This window comes from Phoca vitulina, unplaced genomic scaffold (assembly GCF_004348235.1).
Source record: "Phoca vitulina isolate PV1807 unplaced genomic scaffold, GSC_HSeal_1.0 scaffold21, whole genome shotgun sequence".
NCBI classification, from domain to species: domain Eukaryota; kingdom Metazoa; phylum Chordata; class Mammalia; order Carnivora; family Phocidae; genus Phoca; species Phoca vitulina.
In genome coordinates, this window is record NW_022589724.1 from 7,592,396 (window position 1) to 7,613,473 (window position 21,078).

The following is a 21,078-nucleotide window of genomic DNA, read 5'->3' on the forward strand; positions in this document are numbered from 1 at the left end:
GATTTCTTTGGATGTTTTAGGTGTTTTACATTTTCATATAAGTGTTAAGATTAGGATATCACTTTCTACAAAAAAACCCCAACACGGCTTCTAGGATTGTGATTGAGATTATGTTGTGTTCATAGATCCATTTGGGAGAAATAATATCTTAAAAATATTGAACCTGCCAATCTATCAATATGATATATTTCTCTATTTAGGTCTTAAATTTTTGTGTTTTCATTGTTTTACATATATTTTGTGAAATTTAAATTTATCCTGAAGTAGTTCATATTTTTGGATGCCTTTATAAATAGTAATTTAAAAATTTTTAATTATATAGTTTACATTGCTTGTATGTAGATATATAGTTGATTCTTGCATGTTTTTCTTGTTTTCTATGACCCTTCTAAATTTACTTATTCTGGTATATTTTGTGTAGATTTCTTAGCATTGTCTACATATACAATCTTGTCTATAATTTTTTATTTTTTCTTTTTTAATATGGATGCTGTTTATTTCTTTTTATTGCCTTTTTGTTCTGGCTAGAACCTCTAGTACAACGGTGAATAGAAATGGTGAGTGAGAGTGGACATCTTTGTCTTGTTCCTAACCTTAGTGGGAAAACATTCATCATACATTAAGTATGATGTGAGCTGTAAGTTCTTATCAGTATACTTTATCAGGTTGAGGAAATTCCCTTATATTCCTGATTTGGTGAGAATTTTTATCACGAATTGGTTTGGAATTTTGTTAAATGCTTTGTTCTGTATTGGTTGAGGTGATCATATGGTTTTTTTCCTCCTGTATTCTGTTAATATAGTAGATTACATTGATTTTAAAAAATGTTGTATCAACCTTTCATTTCTGTGACAAACCCCATTTGGTTATGATGTATCCTTTTTGTATATTGCTAGATTCAATTTGCTGATATTTTGAAAAGATTTTTTTCCAGTGTGTTCATGAAGGATATTGGTTTGCAGTTTTCTTTGTCGTTTCCTTGTCTGGTTTTTGTATCAGCATAACACTTGGCTCATTAAATAAGTTGAGAAGTGTTTGATTCTCTATTCTCTGAAAGCATTTGTGTAGGTTTGATATTATTTCTTGGTTAAGTGTTTGATATAAGACTTCAGATTTTCTATTTTACTTGTATTCATTTTGGTAAATTGTATTTTTCAAGGAATTTGCCATTTTGCTTAAATTTTTTATTTTATTGGCATGAAATTTTTCATGGCAGTTCTTTGTTACCCTTTTGATGTCTGTAGAATTTGTAGTAATGTCTCCACTTTAGTTCCTGGTACTAGTCATTTGTATCTTCTCTCTCTCTTTTTAAATCCGTCCTGCTAGATGTTTATCAATGTCATTGATTTGTTGGAAAGACCCAGCCTTTAGTGTCATTGTTTTCTGTTTGATATTTCACTAATTTCAGGCCTATACTATGTCCTTCCTTGTACTTACTCTGGGCTTTCTTTATTCTTTTTCTATAAAGAAAAGTTTGATAAGTTTGACTCTATAACACTTTTTTTAAAAAGTTGCATGGATGAAAGCACCATGGACAAAGTAGAAATACAGCTGTCAAACTGTGATGGAAGTACTTGCAACATATATCACAGAGGCGTATATTTGTAATACATAACAACCTCTTAAAAATTAAGGGATACTGGGCCAAAAACCTGATAGAAAAATTAAAAGGAAGCTGTCAACAGACAATTCACACAGAGCAGATATGATGTCTTTCAAACATGTGAAAAGATGCGCAACACTCATCATTTGAGAAATATTAATTAAAATAACACTCAGATATCATTTCTCATTTATCTGGCTGGCAAAATTTAAAAAGTCTGGCTCTGTGTTCTCTCTGCAAGGCTATGGAGAATCAGGCACTCTTGGAATTTTTCATTTTCAGTGTTTTTTTTTTGATATTCTTGCATGTTTGTTTTTCTGTTCAGTTTTTTCCAGCTATTTTTTCATATTGATATGAACTTTAATAGCAATTTGTCTTAACTCCATAAAAAAACTTGTTGGTATTTTTTTATTGAGCTAGTGTTAAATTTATAAATTAACTTGATGCAGTTATATTACATAGAGAAACAGAGTGAGACAAGAGTGAGGACAGAGCTATGAGATTGTTTAATACTTAGAGAAAGAAGATTCAGAATGGGAAACTGGAAAGTTGTTAGTCAAGCAAGGGGAAAACCAAGATATGGTTTTATGAAGGATGGACTGGGGAGTTGTGCTGAATGCTGTTGAGAGGTATATTCAGATATTATGTTATTGAAAACATGAATGAGGGACAGTGTTATTAGGCCCTTTGAGGGATACATATGGGCATGTAAACTTTGAATAAGACCCAGACTCTGTCCTTAAGATGTTATGAAGAGAAATATGAGAAAGAGAAATATAAGACATGTACACTCTACTTTTAAACTTTATGAGGATAGGGACTAGGTTTGTTTTATTTATCATTGCATCCCTGGCAGTGTGTCTGGTATTTGTGGTAGCTTTTAAATATGTATTTGTTGACTGATAAATGGTCAAAAGCCTCTTTTAGAGGTCTCTCTGTATTGAATTCTTTGATACTTAATTATCTAAGACTATACTATCAGAAATGAACAATTCATTTACCCAGTTTATTGAAAAGGACATTTATAAAAATGGAAATCTTAAATTTTTAATTTATTTGACAGTCATCAGGTTAATAATTACTGATGCCTGAGTGAGTGACATCACCAATGAAGAAAGCATAGATGACCAGAAAACATGGTTGAATATGCCACTTGCCTTTGGGAGATCATTCAAAGGCAAGGAGATTTTCATTGGAGGTTGTCCAAAGGGCTTAATGGAGTAGACACATGAGTTGCCCTGCAAAGGATTGTTTGGATCTGGGGGCTTAAAGACAGGAAGTATGTTCTGGGTGGAAAGAGAGCAATAATGCAAATTTTGCTTAAATAGATTCTTTCAGTTGTTCATGTGAGGTAGAAACTATGTTTATTCATTGTACTCTCTTTGCTAGGCTCTGTAGAGGATCTAAATACATGAAGTACCGTTTGTGCCCTTAAAGAACTTAGATTGTATGTCACATTTTTCTGGGCATCTTTGACATGCTATAACATGAGATATTACATAAAGACTGTGGTGGAGCTTTAAACAGTTTCTTTACCTGAATTATAGGATATGTTGTAAATACCAGATTGTCTTTAGGGTTTCTACTTTCTTTTCTTTCTTTCCTTTTTAAGCAAGAGACTGGGAAGTCAAATGCTATTTAATTTAGGTATTATGCTTTTTCTGTTAATAGTTTGCTAAATAAGGAGACAGTTTTATATTTTATTTGTAAAAGAATAAGGGTTCATTCCATTTGTCACCATTATATTTGTGTCACCTTACTGAATCAAGACCTGGTAAGAGGCTGAATTCACAGAAGTTTGTCCTTGAACCTCATAAGTCTATCTCAGCAGTAATTTCTGATGCCAGCAATACTTCTCAGCTGAGTGATGAGTCTACTGGGAGTGGAGATTCTATTAAAACACTCGACTTTGAAAAATACTATAGTTCATGTACTCAGGAAATACTTTAGATCCTGACAGTCTTCTCTTTTAGTGTTTGTAAAAAGACATTGCTGTTTTCCTGACAGTGGACCATTGTTTTTAACTGAATTCTTTTATTTGTTATTGGCAGTCCATGATGTCAAGCTATGATCAAGGTAATTATGCTAGTACACCTTATTGTAACTATTTATTCTAAAGAATAATTTAATATAAAGAAGTTCTTCTTAGATCTTACCCAATAATGACATAAACTTGTAGATTAACATTATATTTAGACTCTTCTTACTCTGTATTCTCTCTCCAGGTGACCACATTCATATTCATGCCTTTCCCTTTTACTTGTATGGTAATGACTTCCAAATCTGTATCTCATACTTAAATATTTGTGACCAGACCTCCATTACTGCATTTACTCTTTTACTGTTCTGTAATTACTGATTTACTCTGTCTCTGACCAGCCTGTCTCTGACCAGTCTGTAAGGACTTTCAGGGCACGGACTACATTCAACTTTTTTCTGGCAGCCAGGTGTAATGCACAAGCAGATTATTTTAATCCTCTTGATAGTTGCTTTTAGGTTTTGTTCATGCTGTTCTGTTTTGGGTTTGCCCTTTTAGAATGTGACCGTTTTGGGTCTCAGTTTAAGCCTGAGGTATATGCCTAGGCAGTTCCACTTTGGCTGGCCTTGAACTCCAGCCTTCAGCTGGCTGCTGAAGTGTCTGATCAGCTTTTAGCCTTCCAGCTGTTGCTCTGCTAGGTTTTTGAAATCTCTTTTGCACAGTTTTGGGTTGGTAAACTTCTCAAGAGCAAGTTATGTGTGGATCTTTGGGCTTACTTTTTTGTGATTCTCTCCTCTTTGAGTTGTATTGCCCTCAAGTCTCAGATGCTTTGGCCTTCTCACACTGCAGCCTTTGTCTCCTTAGCCCATTGGGACTTGTGTTTGCTATGAATTGACACATATCATTAAAAGAAAAAAGCCAAGTTGAATGTGGAGCTCACCTTACTCAGTTAACTTTCTCTTAGGGATCATAGCCCTATTAGGTTCAGCCTGATTTGTTATTCTCCAGTACTTTTTAAGGGTTGTTTTATGTATTTGTTTTTTTATATTGATTTTGGTGAGAGACTGGGTTTGATATAAGGCATCTTTTTTAGTCATGACTGGCTTGGAGCCCATGTGCATGCATTTTTTAAAAAGTTTGTTATTTTGTTTATTTTTATTGAGGTCAAAGTCACAAAACAATCAACTATTTCATAGTATACAATTCTGTGACATTTTGTACATTCATAATGTGTGTGCATGCATTTTTAATTTATCTAAACGATAGTACATAGCTCTTGTTCTTTGTCTCATTTTCACCTAACTGTATTTTTAAGAATTTTTCCATATTACTTTTCTATTACTATTAACGGTTGCACAGTATGCATTTCACTTATGCGTTCTTCTTGATGGACACCTATTCTGTCTCCCAACTCCTCGCTACCTAGACAACATTGCAGTTAGTAAGAATTTTATTCTTGATTCCATTTTCCTCAAACAAATAGATTAGGTAGGGGCCTCTTGTGGAGATTTGATTCCAAAAATTTCTAATTTGATTCATTATCTTCGATCTGCTAGAGGAATTGTCTTTTGGAAATTCTTGGGCTTTTTGGAACCGTTCTAGTCTTTAACATTCTCCTCTCAGGTCCATTTTGGTACCAATCTAATTTTTTGAGTAAATCTGAATATCTCTGAACACTGTGCATTTGCCAGATAAAGAATTGGTAGCACTTTATATTCCACCTCTTAATGTCTTGGTGCTTTGTATATAAATATACATGTGGGAAAAATTGGATGAATTAGAGACTTTCTACTCTCCCTCCTAAGGGTAGTATTCTGCAATTTTCTGAAAGTCTGTGACTTTAGATAATGATAGAATGCAGTGTATTTAGTGATTGAGCTCAAAATCTGGGTGTTCCAAACTGCTTTATTGCTTATTAGTTCTGTGACTTTGGGCAAGTTACTGAACCTATCAGTCTTGGTTCACATCTCTATGCTGAGAGTAATAGTGGCGTAATTGTTGGGTTAAATTTAAAGAGGATAAGATCATATAGAACACTTATCAAAGTTCTGCCACGTGTTAAGAGCATAGTAATGGTAGCTGTTATTGGTTGTTTGGTATAGACCATAGATGATATTTTATCTTCCTATTTCCTTTGAATAGTAACTGTATTTTTGTGGTTATACTACTCATTTGGTCCCAAAAATATGGTAACTTGTATTATTATTATTAATGAGTTATGTTCTTTTGCTTTGGTTAAGTGTAAACTTGTAGAGACCAGAGATTTTCTAGAACCTAGCTGAGTTTGCTTCTTCTAAAGATTAAGGAATGCATTTTAGCTCAGAAGTAAACCCATGCGTATATAGTCAATTAATTTATGATAAAGGGGCCAAGAATATACCATGGGGGAAGGATGGTTTCTTCAATAAATGGTGCAGGGAAAACTGGAGAGCCACATGCAAAAGGATGAAACTGGACCACTATCTTACACTATACACAAAAATTAACTCAAAATGGATTGAAGAACCAAAACCATAAAACTCCTGGAAGAAAATATAGGTGGTAAGCTCCTTGACATCAGTCTTGGCTATTTTTTGGATCTGACACCTAAAGCAAAGGACATCAGAAGCAAAAATAAACAAGTGGAAGTACATTAAACTAAAAAACTGCACAGCAAAGAAAAAAAAAACTGCACAGCAAAGGAAACTGTTAGCAGTATGAAAGGGCAACTTACTGAATGGGAGAAAATATTAGCAAATCATATATCTGATAAGTGGGTAATATCCAGAATACATAAAGGACTCATACAACTGAATAGCAAAAAACCGAACAACCCAATTAAAAAATGGATAGCTCTGAATAGATAATTTTCCAAAGACATACAGATGGCCAACAGGTACATGAAAAGATGCTCAGCATCACTGATAATCAGGAAATGCAAATCAAAACCACAAAGAGATATCGCCTCACACCTGTCAGAATGGCTGTTATCAAAAAGACAAGAAGTAACAAGTGTTGGTGAGGATGTGGAGAAAATAGAACCCTGTGCACTGTTGGTGGGAATGTAAGTTGGTGCAACCGCTATGCAAAACAGTATGGAAGTTCCTCAGAAAATTAATAGAACTGCCATATGATCTAGCAGTTCCACTCTGGATATTTATTTGAAGAAAATGAAGACACTAATTAAAAAAGATAGATGCACCCCCATGTTCATTCCAGCATTATTTACAATAGCCAGGATAATAGAAACAACGTGTCAGTTGTTGGATGAACGGAGGAAGAAGATGTAATATATGTGTGTGTATGTGTATATATATATTTATACAATGGAATATTCAATAAAAAGAATGAAATCTTGCCATTTGCAACAACATGGATGGATCTTGAGGACGTTATGCTAAGTGAAATAACTCAGAGAAAAGCAAATACTACATGATTTCACTTACATGTGAAATCTAAAAAACAAAACAAATGAGCAAACAAAACAAAACTTCTAAATATAAGGAATAGATTGGTGGCTGCCAGAGGTAGGGGTTTGGGGGAATGAAATGGACAAAGGGACTCAAAAGGTACAAACTTCTGGTTATAAGTCATGGGATGTAATGTGCAGCATAGTGACTATAGTTAATAATAGTGTATTGCATATTTGAAAGCTGCTAAGAGTAAATTTTAAAAGTGCTCATCACACAAAAGATTTGTAACTATATGGTGACCTATTGTGATGATCACCTTGCAATATATACAAATATTGAATCATGTTTTATATGTGAAACTGTGTCAATTATACCTGAATAAAAAATTTTTTTTAAGAGTAAAAAATAAGAATGTGTTTTTAATCTTTCTTTCTTTTTAAATTTACTTCTCTTCTCAGTTTTGAGAAGTAGGAAACATTTGTATTTCAATTCAAAACTGAACTTTTTTTTCCAGATAACCATGATGATTACAGAGACTGCTAATGTGCCTTTCGCTCCTTTTGAGGATACATTGAGTCGGATGCTGTTTGGCTGGCAGCAGCAGTTTTCATCATGTGAAAAGAAAAGTGAAACAAAATCATCTTTTAATGGTACTGGTTCATCGACCTCAAAACCTATAGCTGTTGCTTCAGATACTGTTAAAAAGAAACATACTAAGAAGACAGAGTAAATTTACTTTATGAGCTCTAAAGGCAGAAATTTTTTTCTTATCTACCTGTCTGATTGTGATAAATATTTCTATGTAAATGATGTGAAATAAAGATTACATATAAGGAATGGAGGTGACAAAAAGAAAGAACTTCTTTCTGTTTCAGGGAGATTGTCTCTTTCTGGATTGTAATTCTTGAGTGTTTTGAGTGTATCATGTGAAATTGTTTTCCTAAGTTATATATAAAAGATTCTGTTGTGATTATTTTCATAGTTTTATATTGATAAAGGAGGCTAGATTTTTTCCTAATGTTAGAAAAAGTAAACTTACTATCATTGCAAAATAATAAAAATTAAAGCCTTTGTTTTATTTAGATATCTTCATACACATTTTTAATTGAATCTGAGCTTTAGTTCAGCAAAATTAAACTTATACTATAACATTACTATTATAATTCCTAGATATGAAATACAATTCCTATTTAACTTTGAGCACTGGGAAAAGTAAACGTTACCTAAACCACTTTATATTGTGAATGAAAATAAAAGACTAGTTTATATTTCAGATATAAACATTGTATTTTTTAACCCACATTAAATGGAAAATACTTGAAATTTTATTTAATTTTTTAAATAGTATTTTTCAGCAAGAACAGAGTATTGGTATGAGTCACGATCTGAAGTCTATTTCATGCCCTTGTTTATAATGTTCCTTTTTCTCCAGAGAAAATTAGGGGTATAATTTTTAATAAATTACTAAGCCCATGTTTTGCTTTGTAAGTTTCATTTTAGGAGCTTACTTTTTTCTCTCTTAAAACACATTCATTTTAACTGTAGAAGCAATTCTTCTTGTCAGCATTTCACATATTCTTAACTTCATTCTTATCTTAGCTGGTCTGGATACGGTGATGATAGTATCTTTAATGATTCGGCGCTTCAGTTTAAAAATTTTCCCTTGTGTTGTTTCCTTTCTGATGGGTACTTTTCAGTTTTCTAGTTGAATGTCTCTTACTAGTTTGCATATGTTTGTGTTATATTTTAATCTACATATACATATATTATTTTATTTTAAATTAAAACTAATTACCCTTATGTAGAAATGCACGGTTCTAATGAGAATTGTCCTTGGGCCTTTGATATTAACCAGCTAACCAAGAAGAAGCATAAACTAAAACCTCATACAATAGTCCATTTGAATGAAGAATGATGTTAAATCTGTCCTTATTGGAGAAAAAAGAGAGAAGAAGAAAGGATAATAATGTTAGACTTTCTTGCTTTATTTCTAGCTTAAAAATCTAGTTATAGTTTTAAAATACTGTGACTAACGTGATTTTTTTCTACCAAGACCATGAACCTACCTGCAAAGAGTTAGTATGTACATGTACATAAGGCATTTGGGGATGGCATAGAAGTACTCAAATTACACTGAAATTAGAAATTTTTTGTTTTTAAAATTTTTTAATATAAACACCAGCAGGGTACTATACTTTTACTTGTTAAATAAAAAAAGATTTTGGTGGGGCAAGGACCTTTGATAGCCTTGAGATGCTAAGAAGTTTACTTTCAATATTGTAACAGAAAGCATTAAACATTTGGGTTTTGTATTATATTTGATACTCTTGTAGTTAAAGACTTTTCAGAATTAACATGTTACTAATTATTGATTTAGCTTTGAAGTGTGGGTTTAACTATAGCGGAAATGGTAGGAGTGTTGTTTTGCACTTGTATTAAAGACAAATTTATTAAAATAAGTTATTTAGCACCAATGGAGTATTACGTTATTTTAATGTTTTTTGTTTTATATTTTCCTTGAGTTAGGAGTTCAGAACTCCTCTGGCATTTTGACTGTTATACAGTATATATCCAATGATTACTGTCCAAATGGAGTATTGGTACAAACTTTATTAATTTAAATGTGCATCCTATAACCTTCAATTTGAGGTTCTTAGGAAAAAGCCACTGGAGAACATGGCTTAGGCTTGAAACCTCCCACTCCAAATCTACTCATGTTGCCTAGACTAGAGACTTCACTAGGTTTGCAAAGCAGATTGTTTAGACTTCTTTCCCAACATGTAGCATGAGAGAGGCCTATGGGCCTGTTTCACACGACCAGTCATAGGCAGCAGTGAGAAAGTCAAGAGCTGGTAGGTCTCCTTAAGTAAGAGGAGGCAAGATGCTGGTAAGAACATGGGCTGGCTTAGCCCAGTGGTTTCACCCTCTAGTGAAATGTGGCCAAATTAATATCAAACTCTGATTTATCGAATTAGTCACTCTTCTTTGCTGAGGGAGTAAAGGCTGGAGAGGGCCCAGATATGTGGAGTAGGTGGATTTCAGTGGAAATTCCAGCTTCCCTCTAGGCAGAGACCAAAAGGTGGAAATGAGAGAAGAAGGGAGAGATTCCTCGTTTACTGTATTTCTTTGCCATTTCTTTGAGGCCAGACACTTCATTTAAATCTACCTTAAAGCTCAAGTGGATTGCAGTTGAGTGATATGTTGGAAATGGAATAATGTGTTCATTATTGTTCCTTCTCCCCACTGTTCTCTTGGAGTTTACATTCCACTGGTGGAGAGTCTTACAGTAAACAAACAGATGTGTTCTTGTGGTGATACCAAAGGTTGTGAATAAATATTAAGCAGGACACAAGGATAGAAAGTGAGGGACTCGGGGGTGTTTGTTGAAATAGCATTTTTAGAGAAGGCCTTTCTGTTAAAATTGCATTTTAGCGAGACCTGAAGAACACATGAGGGAGCAGGCCAGGCAGACATCTGGGTAAGTGCAAGGGTCATTCGGTTTCTTTACATACTTGAGTTAGATTATGTATTTTTTCCGAAAAATTATTGAATTTATTTTTCTTAATTACGATTTCACTCTTCTGGTTTTTAACAGAGATATTTTTTTTTTTTAAGATTTTATTTATTTATTAGAGAGAGCACAAGCAAGGGGAGCGGCAGCCAGAGGGAAAGGGAGAAGCAGGCTCCCCACCAAGCAGAGAGCCCATTGTGGGGCTCGATCCCAGGACCCTGGGATCATGACCTGAGCTGAAGACAGATGCTTAACCGACTGAGCCACCCAGGCACCCTGAGATATTTCTTTAATTTGTTTCTATTTTTACCTTTTTTCCCTTGAGGTGAAATTTGCATACGATGAAATGCACAAAATTAAGTGTACATTTAAATAGTTCTGACAAATGCATACAACTAGATTTCCTAAACTTCTGTCAAGATATAGAACATTACCAACACCTTGGGAAGATCCTTCCCAGTTAAATCTGCCTCACCACCCCAAACTATTCTGAATAGAATAAATAGAATCAGGCAATATATTCTCTTTTTCATAAGACTGCTTTCATACTCAGCATAATGTTTTTGAGACTCATTAATCTTGTTGCATTTATCAGTAGTTCATCCCTTTTTAATTTCTTATACCACGTTTTGTTTATCCTTTTGATGGGCTATTTCTGGTTTGCGGTGTTCTGAATAAGCTACTATGACCATTTTTGTGTAAGTCTTTTGATGAGCATATGTTTTTATTTCTTTTGGGAAAATACCTAGGAATAGAATTATGTTTAGTTTTATAAAAAAACCAAACAAACCTGGTAGACCTTTTTTTTTACAAAGTGGTTGTACCATTTTATACTCCATAACATTGTATGAGAGTTCCAGTGTTCTACATCCTTACCAAGGATTAGCGTTGTTAAACATTTTAATTTTGCCCCTTTCCAATGAGTTTTTTGTGGTTTTTATGTTGTAAATATGTATTTCGCTGATGACTGATGATATAGAGCACTTTTTTTGTGTGCTTATTGGCCATTTGTTTATTTCCTTCTGTGAAGCATCTGTTCAGACCTTCTGTCCATGCTTTATTGGGTTTACCTTTTTATTATTAAGTTGTAGGGGTTTTTATGTATTGTGGATATTGATCCTTTGTCAAATACGTATTTTGCATATATTTCCTTTCTGGTTTGTGGCTTACCTACTAGTTTTTATAATGATGTCTTTAAATGAGCAGAGGTTTTTAATATTGTAGAAGTCTAATTTCTCAATATTTTATTTTACAGTTACTGTTTTCTGTGTCTTAAGAAACTTTTGCCTACCTCCAGGTTATGAAGATATTTGCCTGAGGAACTCCAAATAAAGTAGTACCTAGCTTTTATTCTAAGAAATACTTAGAGAAATACTTCATGCTATTATGTAAAGTCATAATTTTGTTATTCAGCAAGTCACTCAGGCCTAATTTTTAGTTCTGCTTCTTGAAAATCATTGTACACCTTATATGTGTGGTCACTTTTTCTGTGCTTGTGTTACAGTTCGTATATTACAGGAATTTAGTGCTTTTCTCAAGGTGTCTGTTTAGGGACTGTGGGCAGGCTTGACCTTGTTTCATCATAATCCTGAAAATATAGAAGAGATGGTAAATAAGAATGTGATAATAGAAAATATTTTAAACATGAAATAAATCTCTAAGCTCAGCGTACGTATGGGACTGGTTGGAAAGGTAGTGGTCCATATTGGAATATATAATCTTAGTGCATATTTGTGGTGACAGCATGTGGATCAGTGATCTGGTATGAAAATCAGTAGACCTTAGATTAATTTACATGGCAGATTGTCAGATCACCCATCACAGTACATTTATGTGGCATGCTTAACTGAAGATAAGTATTACTTTCTTCTATGTTTAATAAAGATACTTAAGATTTAATTGGGATCAAGAAGAAGTCAATTCATTTGGTGGGATTATTATCAGCAAACAGTAGTTTGGTTAGGGAGGCAGAGGATTGGAGGGCCTCCTGCCTCACAAATTTAGTAGCTTCATATGTATTTTTACCCCTGTAGAATTATAGTATTAGTAAAGAGAATAAAGTTGATAATGGACATTTGTATTTTTTATAAACATTTTGTGTAATCATGCAATCATGACTTACAAATCCATTCTAATCAATAAAAATAGACTGTACTGAAACCTTCCTTGAAAGTAATACAAAATGAAATGATTCTGTCCGTGGCTTATAAATAGCATTTTTATATTTTGACATCTTAGCTGTGAGAGGAAGTACATAGTATCTTAATTAAATTTGCAAAGGACATTAGATGTTATGAAAGCCCATAATGACAGGAAAAATTCAAAGGTCTAATAGTTATGTTTGGGAAATGATTTGGCTTAAAAAATACAAGTATGTAGCCAGGAAGAATTATATAAGACCGAAACCTAAGGAAATATACATGTATTTTGTAATAAACTGTGATTGACAAGAATTAATGAAACATTAACATGTTATAGTCTTTGTTTTGAGCAGCCTGACAAAATATTTTGAGGGTTACCTAACTGAGGAAGAGAGAGAAGTTCATGTTAGAGGACATACAGCAGTCTTTGCCAAGACTGCTCACCTAAAAAGACTGTCTTGAAAATAATGTATCTGAAAATGTTTTTAAAATGTTATTTCACAGAGAAGAGTCTAGTTAATTTATAGGTGAAACCAGAGTTCTATACAGTTTGCAGGGCAAATAATGTGCCCCAGTCATTCATTTCTCATGTGTAATATTTGAATCCCACAAGTCAGTAAGACTTGAACTTCAGAAGTCCATTCTTATTATACTGTTACTATGTTTTATTGTTATGATGCTGTGGTGACGTAATAATATGAAGGAGCTGAGTCACTATGTATGGCATTCTGACTCTTATATTTAAATCTCTCATTTCTGTCGCTCCACTGCTATGTCAGTTATCACATTCACATTCTGTGTCTGATCTTTCAGTATTCTCAGTTGGATACATGCCCTCAAAAGCTTACATTATTCTTCCCTGTATTTGCAGATTATGTAGTATTATAAACTTTGTGGTAATTAAATCCATTTGAATACAGTCTTTTAAAAGTCCCTTCTCTCTCCCTCCAATCTTTTACTCTGTGTGTGTGTTCAAGGGGCTTCAGGTTTGGTCCTGACTCTTTATTGTGAGCAATGTTATTAATGTTACTCTTCTTAAAGGAGACTTCAAGCCAAACTGTCCGGCATCTTTAAAGTACTTTCCAGTCCCTCTCTGAGCCAAATCTGTGGAATTCTAGGCTGCCCCAGGACAGTGGGAATGGATGAAGCAGTTGATAAATGTGTGAGAGCTGTGGGCAGTCGGATCAAGGTGGAGAATTTTCTAGAAAGATCTGAGGCTCATTGGAAAGGCTCCAGGGAGGGCAAGTGACTTCTGTGCTGCAACAGTTATCCCCAAATATTAGGCCTGAAATAAGGTGGCAGAGAGGCTAAATTCTGAGCTAGCTGTTTATTAAAGTTGCTAAGGTCAAGTTCTTTCACAGCAGTTATTTAAAGGACAATCATCCTGGGTCTTAATATCCTAATAGACCTCATAGAAACACTGCCTTCCAGTACACAAACCTAGAACTTTTTCCTCCTTCCTCCTCAGCAACTACTTCCACAAGAGATCATACTTAAAGCCATTCAAATACTGTTAGTTTTGTTGTTTTGCTAAGCCTTTCTCTGAGGACAGGAACCCACTCAAGAGATTCTTTGCAGGAAAGGGAATATCTGCTTCAAGGTTACTTTTAGTCTTTGTATCAAAATGCAGTTGACATCTCACGTGGAAGAGAAATTAAAACACATTTCAGTTCTGACAGGGCACTCCCCTCAAAGCACCTTACTACCTAAAGGAGACAAATGAGTTCAATTCAGGCAAGGATGAGAGGAAACTGGCAAGGCAAGTAATCTCCATTAGAAACAGGAACATTTCTTCAAAAGGACATTTATCAGATTTGCATTTAAGAATTTTAATTGATGTATAACATTCAGAAAAGTGTACAAATTGTGTTTTCTTGTTAAATTATCACAAAGAGAACATACCCATGTAACTAAATCCCAGGCCAAGAAATGAAACATTATTAATACCTCTTTGTTTTCTAATCACCACTCTTAACCTCTCATAGGTAACTAGTATCCTGACTTCTAATATCAGATGTTTGTTTTAACTCTTTTTGAATTTTATATGAATGGAATTACACCATATTTGTCCTGATGTGCCTGACTTCTGCATATGTTTGTGAGATTCATTTATGTTACTTTGTGTAGCTTGTAGTTCACTCATCTTCCATTGCTAGTATTCCATTGTATGACTATACCTCAATTTGTGTATCCAGTCTATTATGTTGGTGTGAATTTAGATTGTTTTTAGTTTAGGGCTATTGCAAATATTGCTGCTATAAAAATATTCCTTTGCATATTTTTTGATGCACATGTGTATACATTTTTGTTCTGTATGTTCTTAGGAGTGAAAGTGCTGGGGATCATGGAATATGAACATACTCAGCTTTTGTAGATAGTTCCCAAAAGTTTTACAAAATAGTTGGCTTAATTTGCACTCTTGTGAGCAGTGTTTGAGAGTTCTGCTTCCTTACCAATACTAGGTATTCTCCATCTTTTACATTTAATAATTCTGGTGAAGTTAGAACAGTACCTCATGTTTTAAAATTTATATTTTGGGTGCCTGGGTGGCTCAGTCGGTTAAGCGTCTACCTTCAGCTCAGGTCATGATCCCAGGGTCCTGGGATTGAGTCCTGAGTTGGGCTCCCTGCTCAGTAGGGAGCCTGCTTCTCCCTCTTTCCCTCCCCCCTGCTCATGATCTCTCTTTCTCTCTCTCAGATAAATAAAATCTTAAAAATAAATAAAATTTAAAAAATTTGTATTTCCCTGATGACTAGTGAATTTGAACATGTTTCAGACAAGTTTATTGGCCATTTGGATATCCTCTTTTGTGAAGTGTCTGTTCTAGTTTCTTGCCCATTATTTTCAATTGGGTTGTATGTCCTTTCATTTGTGTATAGGGTAGTGTGTGTGTGTGTGTGTGTGTGTGTACGTACATACACTTTGGATATGAGCTGTTTCGCAGTTTCATGCATTGCAAATACATTCTTCCACTCTGTCAGCTTTCATTTTCACTCATAATAGTTAAGTAACATGAACAGAAGTTATTAATGTTAATGTTGTCCAGTTTAACAATATTCTCACTATAATTGATTAATGATTAATGATTTTTTTGTTTTTAAGAAATCTTTCCCTATGCCATGGTCATGAAGATATTCTCCTATATTATCTTCTGGAAGCTATGTCATTGTATCTTTTATCTTAAAAGATTCTAAAATTCCAGAGTGGGGGCGGAGCAAGATGGCGGAGGAGTAGGAGACCTGGATTTCCTCTCCTCTCAGGAATTCAGCTGGATAGGGATCAAACCATTCTGAACACCTACAAACTCAACAGGAGATCAAAGAAAAGAAGAGCAACAACTCTCTGAACAGAAAAGCGACCACTTTTTGGAAGGTAGGACGTGCGGAGAAGTGAATCCGAGGTGATATTCGGGAGGATAGACGGCGGGGGAGGGGCCTCCGACGGCCGCTTCTGGCAAGTGATAGAGCCACGGAGCACAAAATCGGAACTTTTAAAAGTCTGCTCCGCTGAGGGACGTCACTCTGGTGGCGAAGTGGGTGGTGGAACCCTCGCGGGACAGTGTGGTCTCAGGACCCTCGGGGTCACAGAAAGACCGGGGGTGCCTGAGTGCGGCAGAGCTCCCAAGTATCGGAGCAGGGAAGCCGGCTGCAGAGACGGAGCCCAGGCGCGGGCTCTCAGCTCGGGGCTGCTATAAACCGTGATCCGCGGCACAGTCGGGCCACAGCTCCTCCAGCAGGGACCCAACAAGCGGCAGATCCGGGGAGACTCACCTTCTTCCCCCGGGAGGAGAGGTGCGGGAGCGCACCGCGGGGATCTGCTGGGTTTGGAGACTCCACCCGGGGTCGGGTGCCAGATGGAAGGGCGCGGACACAGGCCGGATGAGCGCGGAGTGCGGCTGGAGACCGGGGAGACGGGAGTGACTGACTGCTTTTCTCTGGGGGCTTGCTGAGGAGCGGGACCCCGAGTTCTCGGCTCCGCCGGGGCGGAGACTGGGAGGCTGCCATTTTCACTCTCCGCCTCCAAAGCTGTACGGAAAGCTTGCAGGGAACAAAAGCTCCGGAGAGCAAACCCGAGCAGATTACTTAGCCCGGACCAGCAAGGGCGGGGCAATTTTGCCTCCGGCAAAGACATTTGGGAACCACGGCAACAGGCCCCTCCCCCAGAAGATCAGCAAGAACAGCCAGCCAAGACCAAGTTTACCGATCAATGAGAACGGCAGAACTCCAGCGCTAGGGGAACACTGCACATAGAATTCATGGCTTTTTTACCATGATTTTTTAGTCTTTCAAAGTTAATTATTTTTTTTAACTGTCTTTTTTTCTTTTTTCCTTTTTTCTTTTTTTTTGAATTTTTCTTTTTCCCTTTTTCAACCAACATCTTATCAATCCCTTTTTAAAAAAAAAACATTTTTATTTTTCATTTTTAAAGTCATATTCTATCCCTTCATAGTAGTTACCCGTATTTTTGGCATATATATATAAGTTGTTCTCTCTTTAAAATCTTGAGATAGTTTCTTCTAACAGATCAAAATATACTCTAAATCTCTAGTGTATGGTTTTTTTCTACTCCCCTGCCTGATCACATTCTCCCCCTTTTTTCTTTCTTTCTTTTTTTTTTAATCCTCTTCTTTCTTTTTTCAAACAACTTATCAAATCCTTTTTTAAAATTTTTTATAATTTCCATCTTTACAGTCATATTCCATCCCTTCATCATATCAACCCTTATTTTTGTACATATATAAGTTTTTCTTTCTTTAAAATTTTGGGAGGGACTTTCTTTTAACAGACCAAAATACACCCAAAATCTAGTGTGTGGCACTGATCTATAATCCAGCCTGATCATATTTGATCACATTCTGTTTTTGTTTTGTTTTGTTTTGTTTTGTTCTGCTTTTGTTTGTTTTTATCTTTATCTTTTTCTTTTTTCTTTTTTTCTTTCCTTTTCTTTTTTCTCTCTTTCCCTTTCTTTTCCCACTGCTTCAGGTCTTTTCTGATTTGTTTAGAGTATATTTTCTGGGGACGTTGTTACCCTGCTAGCATTTTGTTCTCTCATTAATCTATTCTCCTCTGCACAAAATGACAAGACGGAAAAAATCACCTCAACAAAAAGAACAAGAGGTAGTACCGACTGCCAGGGACCTACTCAATACGGACATTAGTACGATGTCAGATCTAGAGTTCAGAATCATCACTTTAAAGATACTAGCTGGGCTTGAAAAAAACATGGAAGTTATTAGAGAAACCCTTTCTGGAGAAGTAAAAGAACTAAAATCGAACCAAGTAGAAATCAAAAAGGCTATTAATGAGGTGCAATCAAATATGGGGGCACTAACTGCTAGGATAAATGAGGCAGAAGAAAGAATCAGTGAGATAGAAGACCAAATGATGGAAAATAAAGAAGCTGAGAAAAAGAGAGATAAACAACTACTGGATCACGAGGACAGAATTCGAGAAATAAACGATACCATAAGACGAAACAACATTAGAATAATTGGGATCCCAGAAGAAGAAGAAAGAGAGAGAGGTGCAGAAGGTATAATGGAGCAAATTATAGCAGAGAACTTCCCTAATTTGGGGAAGGAAACAGGCATCAAAATCCAGGAGGCACAGAGAACCCCTCTCAAAATCAATAAAAATAGGTCAACACCCCGACATCTAATAGTAAAACTTACGAGTCTCAGAGACAAAGAGAAAATCCTGAAAGCAGCTCGGGAGAAGAGATCTGTAACCTACAATGGTAGAAACATTAGATTGGCAACAGACTTATCCACAGAGACCTGGCAGGCCAGAAAGGACTGGCAGGACATATTCAGAGCACTAAATGAGAAAAATATGCAGCCAAGAATACTATATCCAGCTAGGCTGTCATTGAAAATTGAAGGAGAGATAAAAAGCTTCCAGGACAAACAAAAACTAAAGGAATTTGCAAACACGAAACCAGCCCTACAACAAATATTGAAAGGGGTCCTCTAAGCAAAGAGAGAGCCTAAAAGCAACATAGACCAGAAAGGAACACAAACAATATACAGTAACAGTCACTTTACAGGCAATACAATGGCACTGAACTCCTATCTTTCAATAGTTACCCTGAATGTAAATGGGCTAAATGCCCCAATCAAAAGACACAGGCTATCAGATTGGATTAAAAAACAAGACCCATCGATATGCTGTCTGCAAGAGACTCATTTTAGACCCAAAGACACCCCCAGATTGAAAGTGAGGGGGTGGAAAACCATTTACCATGCTAATGGACACCAAAAGAAAGCTGGGGTGGCAATCCTTATATCAGACAAATTAGATTTTAAACCAAAGACTGTAATAAGAGATGAGGGAGGACACTATATCATACTTAAAGGGTCTATCCAACAAGAAGATCTAACAATTGTAAATATCTATGCCCCTAACATGGGAGCAGCCAATTATATAAGGCAATTAATAACAAAAGCAAAGAAACACATCGACAACAATACAATAATAGTGGGGGACTTAAACACCCCCCTCACTGAAATGGACAGATCATCTAAGCAAAAGATCAACAAGGAAATAAAGACTTTAAATGACACACTGGACCAAATGGACTTCACAGACATATTCAGAACATTCCATCCCAAAGCAACGGAATACACATTCTTCTCTAGTGCCCATGGAACATTCTCCAGAATAGATCACATCCTAGGTCATAAATCAGGTCTCAACCGGTACCAGAAGATTGGGATCATCCCCTGCCTATTTTCAGACCACAATGCTTTGAAACTAGAACTCAATCACAAGAGGAAAGTCGGAAAGAACTCAAATACATGGAGGCTAAAGAGCATCCTACTGAAGAATGAATGGGTCAACCAGGAAATTAAAGAAGAATTAAAAAAATTCATGGAAACCAATGAAAATGAAAACACAACTATTCAAAATCTTTGGGATACAGCAAAGGCAGTCCTAAGAGGAAAGTATATAGCAATACAAGCCTTTCTCAAGAAACAAGAAAGGTCTCAAGTACACAACCTAACCCTACACCTAAAGGAGCTGGAGAAAGAACAGCAAATAAAGCCTAAACCCAGCAGGAGAAGAGAAATAATAAAGATCAGAGCAGAAATCAATGAAATAGAAACCAAAAGAACAGTAGAACAGATCAACGAAACTAGGAGCTGGTTCTTTGAAAGAATTAACAAGATTGATAAGCCCCTGGCCAGACTTATCAAAAAGAAAAGAGAAATGACCCAAATCAACAAAATCATGAATGAAAGAGGAGAAATCACAACCAACACCAAGGAAATACAAACAATTATAAGAACATATTATGAGCAACTCTATGCCAACAAATTAGATAACCTGGAAGTAATGGATGATTTCCTAGAGATGTATCAACTACCAAAACTGAACCAGGAAGAAATAGAACACCTGAACAGACCTATAACCACTAAGGAAATAGAAGCAGTCATCAAAAATCTCCCAAAACACAAAAGCCCAGGGCCAGATGGCTTCCCAGGGGAATTCTACCAAACATTTCAAGAAGAATTAATACCTATCCTTCTGAAACTGTTCCAAAAAATAGAAATGGAAGGAAAACTTCCAAACTCATTTTATGAGGCCAGCATTACCTTGATCCCAAAACCAGACAAAGACCCCATCAAAAAGGAGAATTACAGACCAATATCCCTGATGAACATGGATGCAAAAATTCTCACCAAAATACTAGCCAATAGGATCCAACAGTACATTAAAAGGATTATTCACCACGACCAAGTGGGATTTATCCCTGGGCTGCAAGGTTGGTTCAACATCCGCAAATCAATCAACGTGATACAATACATTAACAAAAGAAAAAACAAGAATCACATGATCCTCTCAATAGATGCAGAAAAAGCATTTGACAAAGTACAGCATCCTTTCTTGATCAAAACTCTTCAGAGTATAGGGATAGAGGGTACATACCTCAATATCATAAAAGCCATCTATGAAAAACCTACAGCGAATATCATTCTCAATGGGGAAAAACTGAGAGCTTTCCCCCTAAGGTCAGGAACGCGGCAGGGATGTCCACTATCACCACTGCTATTCAACATAGTATTGGAAGTCCTAGCCACAGCAATCAGACAACAAAAAGAAATCAAAGGCATCCAAATTGGCAAAGAAGAAGTCAAACTCTCACTCTTTGCAGATGATATGATACTTTATGTGGAAAATCCCAAAGACTCCACCCCAAAACTGCTAGAACTCATACAGGAATTCAGTCAAGTGGCAGGATATAAAATCAATGCACAGAAGTCAGTGGCATTCCTATACACCAACAACAAGTCAGAAGAAAGAGAAATTAAGGAGTCGATCCCATTTACAATTGCACCCAAAACCATAAGATACCTAGGAATAAATCTAACCAAAGAGGCAAAGGATCTGTACTCAGAAAACTATAAAATACTCATGAAAGAAATTGAGGAAGACACAAAGAAATGGAAAAAC

The 21,078-nt window shown here is 35.8% G+C and overlaps 1 protein-coding gene across 4 annotated transcripts in view; it reads left to right on the plus strand.

The window, feature by feature from the left end:
* TMEM38B (transmembrane protein 38B) overlaps positions 1–21,078 on the plus strand; it is a 95,694-nt gene that overhangs the window by 45,894 nt on the left and 28,722 nt on the right. For 3 of the 4 annotated variants that reach the window (XM_032418516.1, XM_032418517.1, XM_032418519.1), the window contains one exon: positions 7,488–8,045. The exons of the other annotated variant lie outside the window; for it this stretch is intronic. In XM_032418516.1, the coding sequence (XP_032274407.1) occupies positions 7,488–7,703 (216 nt within the window). In that variant the 3' untranslated portion in view covers positions 7,704–8,045. Of the gene's footprint in view, positions 1–7,487; positions 8,046–21,078 lie in introns of those variants that run through there. 4 annotated transcript variants of the gene reach the window in all.